Source organism: Coffea eugenioides, chromosome 11 (assembly GCF_003713205.1).
Source record: "Coffea eugenioides isolate CCC68of chromosome 11, Ceug_1.0, whole genome shotgun sequence".
NCBI classification, from domain to species: Eukaryota; Viridiplantae; Streptophyta; class Magnoliopsida; order Gentianales; family Rubiaceae; genus Coffea; species Coffea eugenioides.
In genome coordinates, this window is record NC_040045.1 from 31,769,150 (window position 1) to 31,783,581 (window position 14,432).

General features: G+C 36.1%; 1 protein-coding gene across 1 annotated transcript; it reads right to left on the minus strand.

Annotated features, from left to right (window-relative positions):
- Positions 1–10,483: 10,483 nt before the first annotated feature.
- LOC113751554 (cytochrome P450 71A3-like) lies at positions 10,484–14,052 on the minus strand. The gene is made up of 2 exons (XM_027295605.1): positions 12,943–14,052; positions 10,484–11,412 (listed from the first exon to the last, which is right to left on the minus strand). Exons 1-2 carry the CDS (start codon positions 13,870–13,872, stop codon positions 10,801–10,803), a joined length of 1,542 nt encoding a protein of 513 aa, XP_027151406.1. The 5' UTR covers positions 13,873–14,052; the 3' UTR covers positions 10,484–10,800.
- Positions 14,053–14,432: the final 380 nt, after the last annotated feature.

Sequence of the window (14,432 nt, forward strand, 5' to 3'; positions counted from 1 at the left end):
CAAAAAATTGGAAAAAAGTATGGACAAGCTTGTGTCAGTTGGGAGGCGTGTGGTATCTATCCATATAGGCTTGCAGAAAAATGACAAAAGAAGATGGAAAAATAAGGACAAATCTATAAGGACAAAATTACACTTTATTCCCCTATAATTTTGTATTTTTATATATAATCCCCGTATAGTTTTAAAAATTATATATAACCCCTCATGGTTTGAATTAAAGTGTGAAAATGACGAATATGGTCATTCGAAATGAAACCTTTTAAAATGTCAAAATCACCCTTGTTTAAAAATTAAAACGGTTGAAGTAACAAAAATATAAAACATAATATACATAACACACTAACTCCGCATGGTTTTATATTTATCATATAACCCCCTTATGGTTTAATATTTTATCATATAATCCCCTTAAGATTTTCAAAATATACACATCACCCTCCTGTGGTTAATAAATAATTTTTAACTTTATATAGGGGTATTTTGACATTTTATATGAATCCGTTATGACATTTTAATTCAAATCATGAGGAGATTATATATAACTTTTGAAACCGTAGGGGGTTATGTACAAAAAAACTAAACCACAAGGAATAAAATGTAATTGCCCGAAAAATAAGGACAAATCGAAACCTCTTACAACATGAGAACATATGAGAACAACAAGGACTGGTTTTTTTTTTTTTTTTTTTTTAACTACGTGCATCGAACTAAAGAATTTCAGACAAAACTACAACTTAAAATTTATAACTTTGGGATAGTAAAAAAAAAGGGAGAGAAGCTAAAACAATTTCACCTGAGTTTTTTATATTTTTATATCTTGATTAACTGTTTGTTTTATTGAATCTTGCTCGATTCCCGTCACAAATGAAAAATATGATTAAACAACAACTGCATTATAATCAAAATAATAGTACGACCCAATACTAAAGAATGGAAATTAACATACAAAATGAATCCATATATCCATAATCCAAAATGAATTTGGCAAATAGAGGGAACAAAAATAAAACCACAATTATAGGGTAAAAAAGAGGAAAATAATTAATTCTTCCGCATTTCAGCTTCAGGAACATAATTTGGCGACGGAAAAACAAAGGGAAACCAATAAAACAAAACTATTGGTCCAAAAAGTAAGCACCACGGATCGTAAGCCCCGTTCTGTTAGCCTCAATGGACCAAGTGAATAACTGTTTTTCGGCCAAGGTACTTCTGGACAAGAGTCACAGGGCTTCACACGCGTCTCAGCCCATCACATAAATGTGATTGACTCCCAAGTCCAAGAGGTTTGCTTGTTTCCAAGCCTGCATCTCTACAGTAAATGGCCCGGGGATTTTCCTGGGCCTGGCCCCACATAGGTGTTGACCTTGACCCGGTCACTTCGTCTGCGGTGCAATGCTTCGATGGACTTCAAAACATAAATTAAAGGGTAAAGTACATAAAACCCCCCTGTGGTTAAGGAAATTGACACGAAACCTCCTCATTATTTAGAAACTCCCACTTAACCCCCCTGTGCTTTGGCCTTGTTTGGATTTTACCTACTAACCGGCTGAGGAGCTAGCGAGTGATATTTACGCGACTTAATGGTAACTTGTATCTAGCAGAAACTCATTTCATTCAAATGTTGTCCTCCATGTCTCTTCCAAGCTTTCACCCACCATAGTTGTAGATCTGCAAATGAAAAATTTCGACAGAGAGATGCAAAACGAAGACCCAAAAACGTAAAGAGCTCAGCGCAACTTTGGATGGATCAAGAAAAGCTTTGGAGGGGCTAAATCAGCTATCATTTCAAGGAAGAACCCAAAAATGTCAAACTCCCAAAATTTTGGCGGTGGATCGAGAGACCTAAGGTACCAAAATCGGCGTTGTTTCTGCAACAATAAAGCAAAGATTAAGGTAGTAGAATCCGAAAAACCATCAAAAGGTATGTTGTATTATGTATGTGAAACTGGTGCTTGTTCATTTTGGGCATGGTGCAACCCAATTAGTAGAGAGGGAGGCACTAATGAATCATCCTGCCAAAGTCCATACGTGGAAGGGGTTTCATCAATTCGACCTGCAACCGCGGAAAGATTTATCATCTCTGGGCAAGGAATAGAAAGTAATAACTATAACATTATTATGGGATTACAATCGAAGATTCACAATGTCGAAGCAACGATGGGGCTGATGAAGATGATGATGATGCTGACTGTACTTGTGTCTCTTTTGTCACTGGTCGTTATATGTATGAGATGAATTTTGGGCAAAAAGTGTAATGTTTGGTTGTTTGGCCGTGTAATAGAATCTGGAGTTGGGAAATTGTAGTGAAGTTGTTTCAATTTGGAGTTGATTTTCATGTTTGAATTATAAATGAGCGACTGAAGCTGCTTTTGTTCAAGACATTGAAAAAGCCTGCTTCTGGTGTGGGACATATACAGAAAAACCTGAGATACCCAATTAAATGCAATGAAGTTGTTATATTAAGTCATCAGATGCAAAGATATAACCAGCAATATTGATCTCTAAAAACACTTGTCAGATTTAGTCATCTTCAGCAAAGATATGGCCAGTGATATTGCCATCCATATTACCACAGCCAGACATGATAAATAAGCGAAGACGTGCCATCCATAAACACAAAAATCAACTCATTACTATAACCATACCACAATAGTATCCTACCATAACATGATCAAAAGGTTCACCAGCATAGCTATACAGTCACAAATGCAACAGTCGATCAAAACATAGCCAATTTATCTGAGTACAATACCACAATGGCATCAGTCAACCAAACGATAGCCACAGTCAACGAAATCATTCACACAAAAACCATAATACAATATCCACGAGAGCAACAGTCAACCAAAAAATAACCAAAAATCTGAGTACAATGAAAAATACTGCAACATCCATCCATACCATAATGGCATCAGTACAGTCAACCAATAAAATGACATATTCTACTTGGCATAAGCAGTATTGTTAATCAACAAAATCAGGAAAACAGGTTTTCATTTTCTTGGTCTCTTGGAGCCACAATGTCGCAACCTTGACATCCTTGAAGTTGCAGTAGGTTGTTTTCTCTTTGAGAATCTGCTTTGCTGGCTTTCTTGGTTGGTACCACCTATAGGCTGATTTGGCTCCTACACGTACCTCGTCATGGTTAGTATATATGTAAGTATTTTCCAGCATCCAAAAATGTTTGGCCAGTACTCTCTAGTACCTGTGAAAGTGTAGTAGCAGTACTTGAGACGCTTGCCTGAGCAGCAGAAGCTACGGATGTTGCATTTGAAGCTGTTTGACCAACTTTAGGTGCCTACAGTCCAAATCAAAATGAATTAGTATATAAGTAGCAACAAAACACACTAAACCATATTACAGTAGAGTGTAAAATGTTACATTACTTTGTAAAGTTTAGACTTAGGGTCAATCGCTGATTTACAAGTACGTATGTTATGTCCAGTTTTCAAACATCTCCGACAGTAAACTGCAAGTCCTTTCCTACTTGCTTTCTGCTGATTTGTAGGCTCTTCTGGACCCTTCTTTCTCTGTTTTTTTGGCCTATCAAGCTGTTTTTTCACCAATGGTGGGTTCAGATATTGCATCTTGCTATCTACCCAGAACTGCTTCGAAGGAACGGGACCAATTGTGAAGTTGTAGGCCCTTAAATATGCTTCCCTATGGTAACAAGCATCAACATATTCCTCGAATTTTAGCTTTCTGCTCTGAATGCAGGCAACCGCATGCACGCAAGGAATGCCACTAAGCTGAAAATGACCACAGGTACAAGTTTTCAACTCCAAATTGACAACATTTGTCTTTCCATAGCCATCAACTTCCAAATTTCCATTTCCTCCGTAAACCGCAACACAATTTAATTTCTTGCCTTTATCTTAAGTTTCTCCAATTTCTCATAAATGTTTGGACATAAAGTTCCACCATGTTTCAGCATGCCCTCTCGTTTGGTTACCAACCTTTGCATTAATCTCCTCCGAATCCACTCTAGCATTGATCTTATTGGCTCCCCTTTAGCTTTTAAAATGTAATTATTCCATGACTCACTCATGTTGTTAACGCAAGTGTCACTCCTACAAGCTGTACTAAAATGAGCTCTATACTATAATTTTGGAGACAACCGTTTGAACCATCCCGCAGCTGTTAGCTTATCACCTTCCTGTGGGTCAGCCCTCTCAAGATTTGAAAGGGCAGTTTCATGCTCCGGCCTGCTTGCTGCTGCAGCTACCTCCCAAAACAGATCTCTAAGGTCTTGATCCTTGAATCTTTGTTTGAAGTTCTCGAACATATGTTTCAAACATAATCTGTGCTCTGATTCAGGAAATAATTCTTCAATTGAATGGACAAGACCCTTTTGTCTATCTGAGATGAAAGTGTAAGCCACTCCTTTGTTTCCTCTTCCAATTTGGCTAATTAATTCCCACAAAAACCAACCCCAACTGTCGTAATTCTCAACCTCAACAACAGCAAAGGAAATAGGGAACATATTTTCATTGGCATCCCTACCCAAGGCTGTAAGCAGCTGACCTCCAAAGGGACTCTTGAGGAAGCAGCCATCTAGACCTATGATAGGTCTACATCCTTGTAGGAAACCATTTTTCAACGCACCTAAACCATAATATATCCTCTGAAATGTAGCCCTTTCCTCAATATTTCACCTATCAATTTGCAATGAAATATGACTATTAGGATTGGAATTTTTTACAGTAGCTTCATAATCCCAAAGTCTGTGGTATTGCTCCATGTCATTGCCCCTGAGTGCCTCTAATGCTTTTTGCTTTGTCCTGGCAGCTTTTTTTTGACTAATGTCTAGCATGAACAATCTTCTTGTCTCATTCACCATATTTTGACGACTTCAGGGAAGTTCCGTTGCCCTTCGCCTTGCTATTACTATTTATTTATCACATTGAGGGCAATGTGTCATTTAGGTGCCGGGGGGGGGATCAGTTGGGGTGCTAGTATTTTTGTTTTTAGTTTCTAAAGGCTTTTCCTTTATTTTTAGTTTGATATTTATCTCCCTTTTCGTTTATTTTCTTTTCTTTTTTCTAGTGGTCAGCTCTTCTATAACTACCAAGTTTTGATGCTGGATTGTTGCCTCTAATTCTGCTATTGCCAAGTCTTATTAATAAAAGGTATTAAGTTAATGTGGTTGAGTTCAGGAATATCTCTTTGGTGAATATCGGTAATTGCTTGACTTTTCCAATTTTTGGTTAACTTTTCTAGGCATAGGGAATGACTGTTGGCATTTCTCATGTGAATTGGTCCGGCTATTAATTTTAGTTCTCCATGTTTGAAAATTTGAGGCTGGCTGCTGTTATTTTTGGTGTTATTTTTAGTTAATGTGTTATATGATTGTCAATAAGAGTTGACTGTACTCCGCTAGTGATTACTACTGAGTAACCGGGGATCTTCACCTAAAGTGTCGATTCTCGCGTCAAAAGGTAGTAGTTGCTATGAGTGCGTGGTCCTGTAGCGATCGGAGCTGAGTAACCGGGCTCCTCCATCTGACAAATGTTGGAGTTCGCGTCAAAAGGCGCTAAATGGCTAGAGACTAAGTCTTTTGCTATTCCCAAAAAAAAAAACAAGTAAAGTTTGGGTTAGTATTAAAAAAAAAAAAAGAAAGTCAGCTTGCCTATTTGTGATCTTAATGTCGAGATTTTAGTTAATAGATGGACCATTTGCTAATAAATATGAGCAACCATTCCTTTTCCTTAGATTAGTTTACTTTAAATTGGAGGAGTCAGCGGTTTGAAAGCTAACCGAGGTGATATTTCTTGAATTTTGACCATTGAGACTTGATATATGTTTTAATGGTCCCTTGGCAATACGGCAGTTGGAGCAATGCCCATTTTTAAATATTGGTGTTATTTGTCGTCCCCATGCTTGAGGGCAAGCATGATTTAGGTGTGGGGGGAATTGATTGGGTGTTAATTGTTGGTTATTTTATTATTAATTTCCCCCTTTATCCTTGCCAAATATTGTTTTAATTATTAATATTTACTTATATTTGGTATTGGACTCAATTTCAGGGAGTGGAACAGAAAAGTACAAAATAGGAGGGACTTTCGTGAGACAATGGAGACTTCAAACAACCGGGCCCACATGGTGCTACAAAGGGATTGCATGTCCTTTGCTGACTAGGAGATTGGAGTACGAAGGTCAATAGGAAACAATAAGGGAATTGGGCAGAGTTTGACTTCTGGTAACCTTGCACTCAATTCGGCGGGGACCACGGAGTATGAAGCATTAGTCATGTTGGGCTTTTAAGAAGAAAGAAACATACAGAGGCTGAAAACAAGGAGTAATTCGGCAGCCTTGTTACTAATTTGTGGGGACCACGGAGAAAAGTTAGGCAATTGTTTTAGAATAGGGAACTTCGTTCTTTTGGGTTTGGTCCAACTCTTTTGTTTATTTATTTTGCCCTTTTTCCGTTTCTTCGGGGACAGCTTTTAGCATAGTTTAGTTTTATTCTTTCTTGGTTCCTTTGATGGCCTGGATCTCAATTAAATTACGTGGAGATTTTCTTATGAGGCGTGGCTAAGTTTTTCTAGTCAAGGGGACAATTGACGATTTGGTTCAACAATTACTGTGAGATCGAATCTGTTTTAATTATTTTCTTCATTTATTGGTATTTATATGTTCCTTGATTTTAATTGCTATGGCCTTGTGTATGATTGATTAGTGCGCAATAATTAATTATTCATATAGGCTATTTTTGCTAAATAGGGATAATTGAATCTGTAATTGTTCGTTATTTCTACCTCAGTAGCAACTGGCGTAATTGGGTTTGTGTCAGGGGAGCATATGATCTAGTTTAAACAAACCCTCGTAGCGTGTTTGTTGGTTAGAATTGGGCCTTTCTAATTATTAATGCAATCTAGGAATTAAATCCTACGGTCGTACCTAGGGTTATTTTTGGGTTAGAGAAATAGCTAACGGTTGTACCTTAGTTATCGAGAAATTAAGGAAGGGTTGGTTGTTTATCGCGTGCATGACAACTATAACTAATCTATTACTAAATGTTGGAATTATTTCTGCATCAATGATCAGTGCATGAACCATTTCTGAAGTGTACCCTTGGCTAGAGTTTTCCCTTAATTATTTCTTTGAATTAATTACTTCCTGCATTTAATTTGTTTAATTGGCACTTAATCTCAAAACCCCCTATACTTTGAACTATAGAAGAAACGAATTATCCCCAGTCCCTGTGGATTCGACCCTGCTTACCACTATCTACAGAAATTATATTTTATTTAAGCAGGTATTTATTATTGCACAGGTATCTTTTTGATCAAGGTACGTAAGTTTCAAGAACGAAACTTTTTGTAAGCGGGGTAGAATGTAAAACCCACGATTTTTGGCACCGATTTTTGTTATTTTATTTTCCCAAGTAATTAAAAAGATAAAATTACTAGATAAAATAAAATAACTATAGGATGGGATAACCGTTCCTAATAAACTGAAACTCTTATCCAAACCACCTACTAGTGGGTAGTGCTAGGTTTAGGATTTTATTGAAACCCTAGCAAGAAAAATAACACCCTCCTTGCCTTTCTTTCATCTGTCTCCCTAGGGCAAGAGCCGTCAGAGAATAGAGAAGGAGAAGCAGGCGACACCGTCAATCGATCAGACGACTAGGCACCTAAACCTGTAAGTCCCGAGTTCACGCAAAATTCCTCTTTTAAGTTTTAGTAGTTGAATTAATTGCCCTAGAAATTTTACGAATATGGATTGTTGCTATATATATGTAGATATATATATTTTTAGGAAAATTCATAGGTGCATCTGAATGAATAGGGTGTTAGATTTGAATCTGTGAGTAAATAGGTTGCCCAAATCTGGTGCAAGAAAAACAAAAACAAAAAAAAAGGGAAGAGAAGAGCAGCGGCTGCTGCCGTTGCTCTGTTTTGGCTAGGCGTTGCAGCAACACCGCACACACAAAAAGGGAAGAGTGGGGGGCTGCCATCTCTGGCGACAGAGAAAGAATTTGCAAAAGTTGGCATTTCGGCCAACCCAAGACCGAAGCAAAAAAAAAAAAAAATTTGATGAGGATGTCGCCAACACTTGCTGGCAACAATGAACAAAAGTCATGGTTGGCCTTTTGGCCAACCAATGGAAGCAAACGGTCGCCAGACTTTCTGGCGACCATGGTCAGACAACTGGTTGGCCTTTTGGCCAACCATGGGTTCAACCCGAGGACGGAGAAAATTTGGCAAATTATACAGGGGCCAAAATATAATATAAAATGTAGTAAATGTGTAATAAATTATAAATTATAGTTTATCGTGGGTATTAAAAATTCAGAACCCAATTTAAAATAATTGTTAGAATTGAAAGGTTAGTCATGTAAAATTATACTTATTTAATTACGTATAGGATACTTAAATGGAAATATAAAAACATTGTAATTTAGTCGTATTAAGCCAAATTGGACAAGGTGAGATAAGTTTTAAATGGTTAAACGAAATGCTTAAAATAATAATAATAATAATGCTGATAATAATACTAATAATAACACTAATGATAATAATCCTAGTAGTAAATAATAATGTTGACGATAACACTAATAATAACGATAACAATAATAATGAATAATTATAAATTATAAATGTGTATAATAAGATAATAGTCAAGATAATAAACATGATTAGGAATAATTATTTTCTTTTAAATTATAAAACTTTACAAAAAGGCGAACTTTCCAAATTAAGAAACTTTCTAAAAATAGAAACTTTCAAAATTAGGAAACTTTCCAATAATGGAAATCGTCCAATTTAGGGAAAATGCTGTTAGGGTTCATACAATGGTCTAGAAACGAATCTTCGACTTACTCAGAGTTTGTATGTTAGGTATTTATAGGAAATAACAACTAATTAGGAAGCCCATGCATTTGATAGGTACGGTACCAGTTTAAGAGACATATGGTAGTTCCACTCGAGCAGCCAGACGAAGGTAGGTGGTACTTACCCTTTTGAGATTTCAAAGGTGCAAAAATGAAAGTTTTGTTTTCAATCTTGTTTTGTTGTGTTGACTCGAAACATATTTGATTAAATGTTTTACTTGGGTATTGATGAAGGTTATATTTTTACTATACAAAAATGGACCATGTGACTTATTTGAAATGTTTTGATATGTTATTATATACCAAACGAGTTGAATCTTTTATGAAATCAAAGATTTATGTATATGACGTGTGGAATGAATTTTTGATAAGTAAAGCTCAAAACAGTCATGGAATAGACGGTAGGGGCTATAGTCTTGCTTAATCGTCATGGTAGCCTGGTATAAAATCCGATCGATTGACAAGGTCATGGTAGCCTGGTATAGAGTCCGGCCGATTGACAAAACCATGGTAGCCTGGTATAAAGTCCGGCCGATTGATCCATGTATGAAAAGAGGCCAATCGGTAGTCATGAAACCTATTGGTCGCCCACCTAGAAGGGGTTTAATCTCTAGGCTGAGTACTCAGTAGCCGGTCATCACATGTACTTGTTATGAGCTAATATGAAATGATTTATGAGCTAATATGAAATGATTTATGAGTTGATATGGAAGAATTTATGAACTGATCTGAAATGAGACCTATGAACTGATTTGTGAATTGATTTATGAGTGGATATGAAGAGACTTGTGAATTGAGATGAAATGATTTATGACTTATGATTTTCCATATTCATTTATCAATAGGGTGCTTTTAAATTGCTTGCCACTTGTTACTACTGATTGCTTTATAAACGACGTTACTTTCAAAATTATGGATGTGATTGATACGCAAATGATTTGCTACGTATCTTTATGTATGTATCTATAAAATTACGAGTACATGGTCCAACAGAGGGGTAGTTATTACCTACTGGGCGATTTGTCGCTCAACCCACTTTTTACCATCCTTGCAGATTCTGAAGAGTATGAGTTGGTTTACGTAGAAGACCCTGAGGACGACTTTTATTAGCTTTAAGTGAATAGAAGTTGACAGGCTAGCTACTTCTAGTTGTTAGTCTTATTTATTTTCGATTCCGCTATTTCCATTAGAAAATAAATGTACGAACATATTGGATATTCGTAGACTACTTTTTTATGAGATTTGTACCACACTTTATTTTAGTTATATTATTTCGTACTTTTGAAGTTTAGACTAGTTAAATGATGCCTTGTATTCTTGAGCGGGATTTGAGAATACGGCGGATGTCATGTGACGGGCACGTGCGGGCTCGGGGCGTGACATGAACTATCATCCGAAAGAATATACAACTCAAACTATTAATATTAAGTTATAATTCAAAAAGATATACAGAAGCTAAAATGAATTTGGCTTAATGCCATTTCTCACCAAGTAATTTAATATTTTGTCCTTCCTTCCATGTGATCGTGGGGGAGGTTTAAGCTTCAAAGGTCAAAGCTCAAAACTCCAAGTTGATTGACTATTTCAAATTTTCAATTGCATGCTTTGCATATCGATGCAGATCAAATCTCTTTTTTTCTGCAATTAAAGGTAGAATATCATTCGACTATTACCATTATCATCAGCAGATAACATTCTGATAAGCATTGCTTTGTTAATTGTGCTACCACAACTGAGGATAATGCTAATTGGTGTATACAATCAATGCTTCATGCCTCCTCAATAAAACTAGTTACAGGGGGGAGGTGGGAGCAAAGAGCAAATAACAGAAATTTATTGTGGTACCTAAGGATAAATTAATATACCAAACATCAATATTAGATATCCACTGGCTGGATCTTTACTGAATAAATCAGTATAAGGTCCATATTTATACTGGAAAGGATAGGTAAAGAGGGTGTCTAACCAGAATGTGGAATAGCTACTGCAAACAGAGGATTTTTTCTATGGATAGTGAGACCAGTGGATTCAGACATGTCCAAATCCTTTGGTTCAACTCCATCAGGCAATGCAAAATCAAACTTGTGTACCAATTTTGCTAATGCAAGCTCGTTAACGGCCACAGCAAAGGTAGTACCCGGGCAACCCCTTCTTCCAGCTCCAAATGGAATTAACTCAAAGTTAAAACCTCGAAAATCGATTGTACTGTTCAAGAACCTCTCTGGCTGAAATTCTTCAGGCTGATTCCAAAGCGATGGATCTCGTGCAATCGCCCAAGCGTTCACCATTACTCGTGTCCCTGCCGGTATATCATACCCCATAAGTTTAACGTGTTGTGTTGATTCTCGAGGAACGAGTAGTGGGATTGGCGTATGAAGTCGTAAAGTCTCCTTGATCACTGCTTTTAAGTAGTCCATTTTGTCTAGATCATCCTCAGTGATTTCTGGTTTTCCTTGAGCTACTTGTCTCACCTCAGTCTGCAATTTCTCCAAGATTTTTGGGTGCCTCAAGAGTTCGGTCATTGCCCATTCCATAACTGTGTGTGTTGTATCAGTCCCAGCAGCGAACATGTCCTAATCATAGAAAGTGAAGAAGAAAAACAGATGTTGCTTAATTGAAAAAGAAAATCTCATTGAAAGTTGAGAAACTAATATGAGGAAAACATTTGTAAGAAGTTTAGCTCATCAATGGTGAACATCATTAAATACAGATAAAACAGTTTGGTTTGGCATTGTATCAATTGATGTGTTAAAGCTGAAGTATGTAATATTCCTCAGCCCGCTAATATACAAATAAGTGGTGCATAATACATACTGCATACTGAATTTTAGTTGTATACACAGTTCATCAAATAGTATAATTTTGTTCTACCTTCGAACAAGCTAAAAACCTTCATGGTTGAAATTTCTGTAGGAAAAGCTATACTTGTTAATGCCTATGATCCTTTATCCAAATGTACTTATCCGTGGAATGAATTACTATGAAAAACCGTCCAACATGCAAACCAGTAGAGAGGAAAGTAATTCATTGAAAATTCTTTAGCAGACCCATCTGCTTGGCAATAAATTTACACTTATTTTCAAAAGTGTGTTCAACTACACATTATTGTTATTGTACTGGCTTCTAACATGTATGTGTGAGATAGAAAATAATTGGAGAACGTATTTTCAAGATTAAATTTGTGAAAACCATCGCCATCCAAACTAACCTTTATTCATTTAAAAAATTAGACACAAATTACACTTTAACTCCCTGTGATTTAGTACTTTTTTATATAACTCCCCTATAATTTCGAAAACTATACATAACCCCCCTCATGATTTGGACTAAAATGTCAAAGTGACGGAATTTGTAATCCATAACGGAATCAACTAAAATATAAAAAATACTCCAATGTAAAGTTAAAAATTATTTATTAACCACATAAGGGTTATGCATATATTTTGAAATCCATAAGGGGGTTATATATTAAAGCACTAAAGTATAATGGGGTTATATAATAAAACATAAAATTATATGGGGTTAAAGTATCCTGCATATTATGTTTCTATATTTTGATCATTTCAACCATTTTAGTTTTTAAATGAGGCTAATTTTGATATTTTCATAGGTTCCGTTATGAATGGTAATTTCTTTCACTTTGAAAATTTAATCAAAATTATGAAAAGAGTTATATATAACTTTTAAAACTATAGGGAGTTATGTGAAAAATAACTATACCAGATAGGGGCAAATTGTATTTTGTCCAAAAACTAGTTTGAATAATTGGTGCTCATTAAGAGGGGGTTCAAGTATTAGTTCTTTTTAAAAAGTGTAGTTAATTTGAAAAAGTGTCTAAATGCAAAAATATGCAATAATTGTGATTGTGTAAATTCACATGATAAATTATTTGTAATTTAAATGTATTAAATCAATACTCACTGGACAACCATTAGAAAAATCTTTAAAATTTAATGCAAATTGAATAATAAAATGAAGGTATTCCAAGTTTAGATCAGCTATACACAAAAAGATTTTCAAGAAAAGAGAGATGGCATTAAGCGAGTACGGTAGGATAGCCTAATGAGTTTATGGTTGGAGTACCTATAAACAAGATTTCTTACCAAAATGATTGCTTTGAGACTGTCAAGTTCGAGTATAAAGCCTGTCGACTTTTCCCCCTGAATTTCAAGCAAGATATCCACCAAATCTGAGCCTTTTCCCTCTATACTATCATCAGTGTTAGCCTTTCCATTTTTCATATCTTTGTGCTCCTTAATGACACCCTCCAGAAATTCATCAAGTTGCTTAACAACTTTGTCCACTTTATCATCCAAATCATTAAGATGTCTCAACCATCCAAGCCATGGAACAAAATCTCCTATATCAATAGTACCTAACAACTCAATAAATTCCTTCATGATTTGCATACTTTTGCTTCCATCTTCCCTATCACTGTACTTCCTCCCCAAGGCCACCCTACAAATCACATCATTTGTGAGTGTCATAAGAAGATCACTCAAGTTTATGGCTGATAAAGGTGGCGAAGAAGCTGAAAAATTTCTAATTTTTTCAACCATAAGTGAAGTCTCTTCCTCTCTTACATTTCGAAATGATTGAACCCTCTTATGACTTAGAAGCTGAAGCACACAAATACTTCTCACTTGCCTCCAATACTCACCGTAAGGTGAGAATGCGATATCCTTGCTGCCATATAGAAGCCTATCATTCATGCTTGTTTTAGGCCTGTTAGCAAAGACTAAATCATGGGTTCTCATGATTTCACAAGCTGCATCAGCTGAAGAGGCAACAACCACGGGCTTGCTACCAAAATGAACCAGCATGAGGGAACCATATTTTCTTGATAATGATTGAAGTTTGCGGTGAGGATATAACCCGAGTTGGAAAAGATTTCCAACAACTGGAAACTTTGATGGAGAAGGTGGTAGCCTTTGTTGGGGTTTAGAAGAAGCATAGAACCATATAAAAAGGGTTAGAAGTAGCAAAGCCACGGGAAGAAGAGAGGAAAATGTAAGATCCAGAATAAACGCCATTACATGCTTCTCGAAAATTGGAGAAAGGGCCAAATCAAGAAAGCAGAATTTGTTGTTGCTGCTACAATTGGCTATATATATGCCTACTTGATTAAGTCGAAAAGGATCAGCAGAATTCTGCTTCTGTTCTGATGATCCTTGAAATTTCAGTTTGTGTCGGTGGCCAATGCTTCCTCAGTAAATGAATCAAAGCCACACATTGGAAACAATATCTGTAGGGCCTGGCCGATTATTTTGACTCGAGTGGCTGTAGTGGAAGAACAAATTTTGGATTATAAGTCCTACTCCTAGGCAAATTCCAAAAATTGGATTGGACTTATATTCGCACCATCATACATGTCGAAATTGATTAAGTACATATCATTTGAGCCATTGGTTCAGACATTTTACACCTAAAGATTAAATGACGTGTCACTTTGCTAGCATAATTTACTCGTTCACAAAAAGTTTTGGGGAAAAAAAAAATCTCGTGCAATCTTAGGATTCCCATTCAATCTCCAAAATCATGCTTACAGAAATCTCACAGTGATTAAAGCTAATACTAAACAGAAATCTTTGTT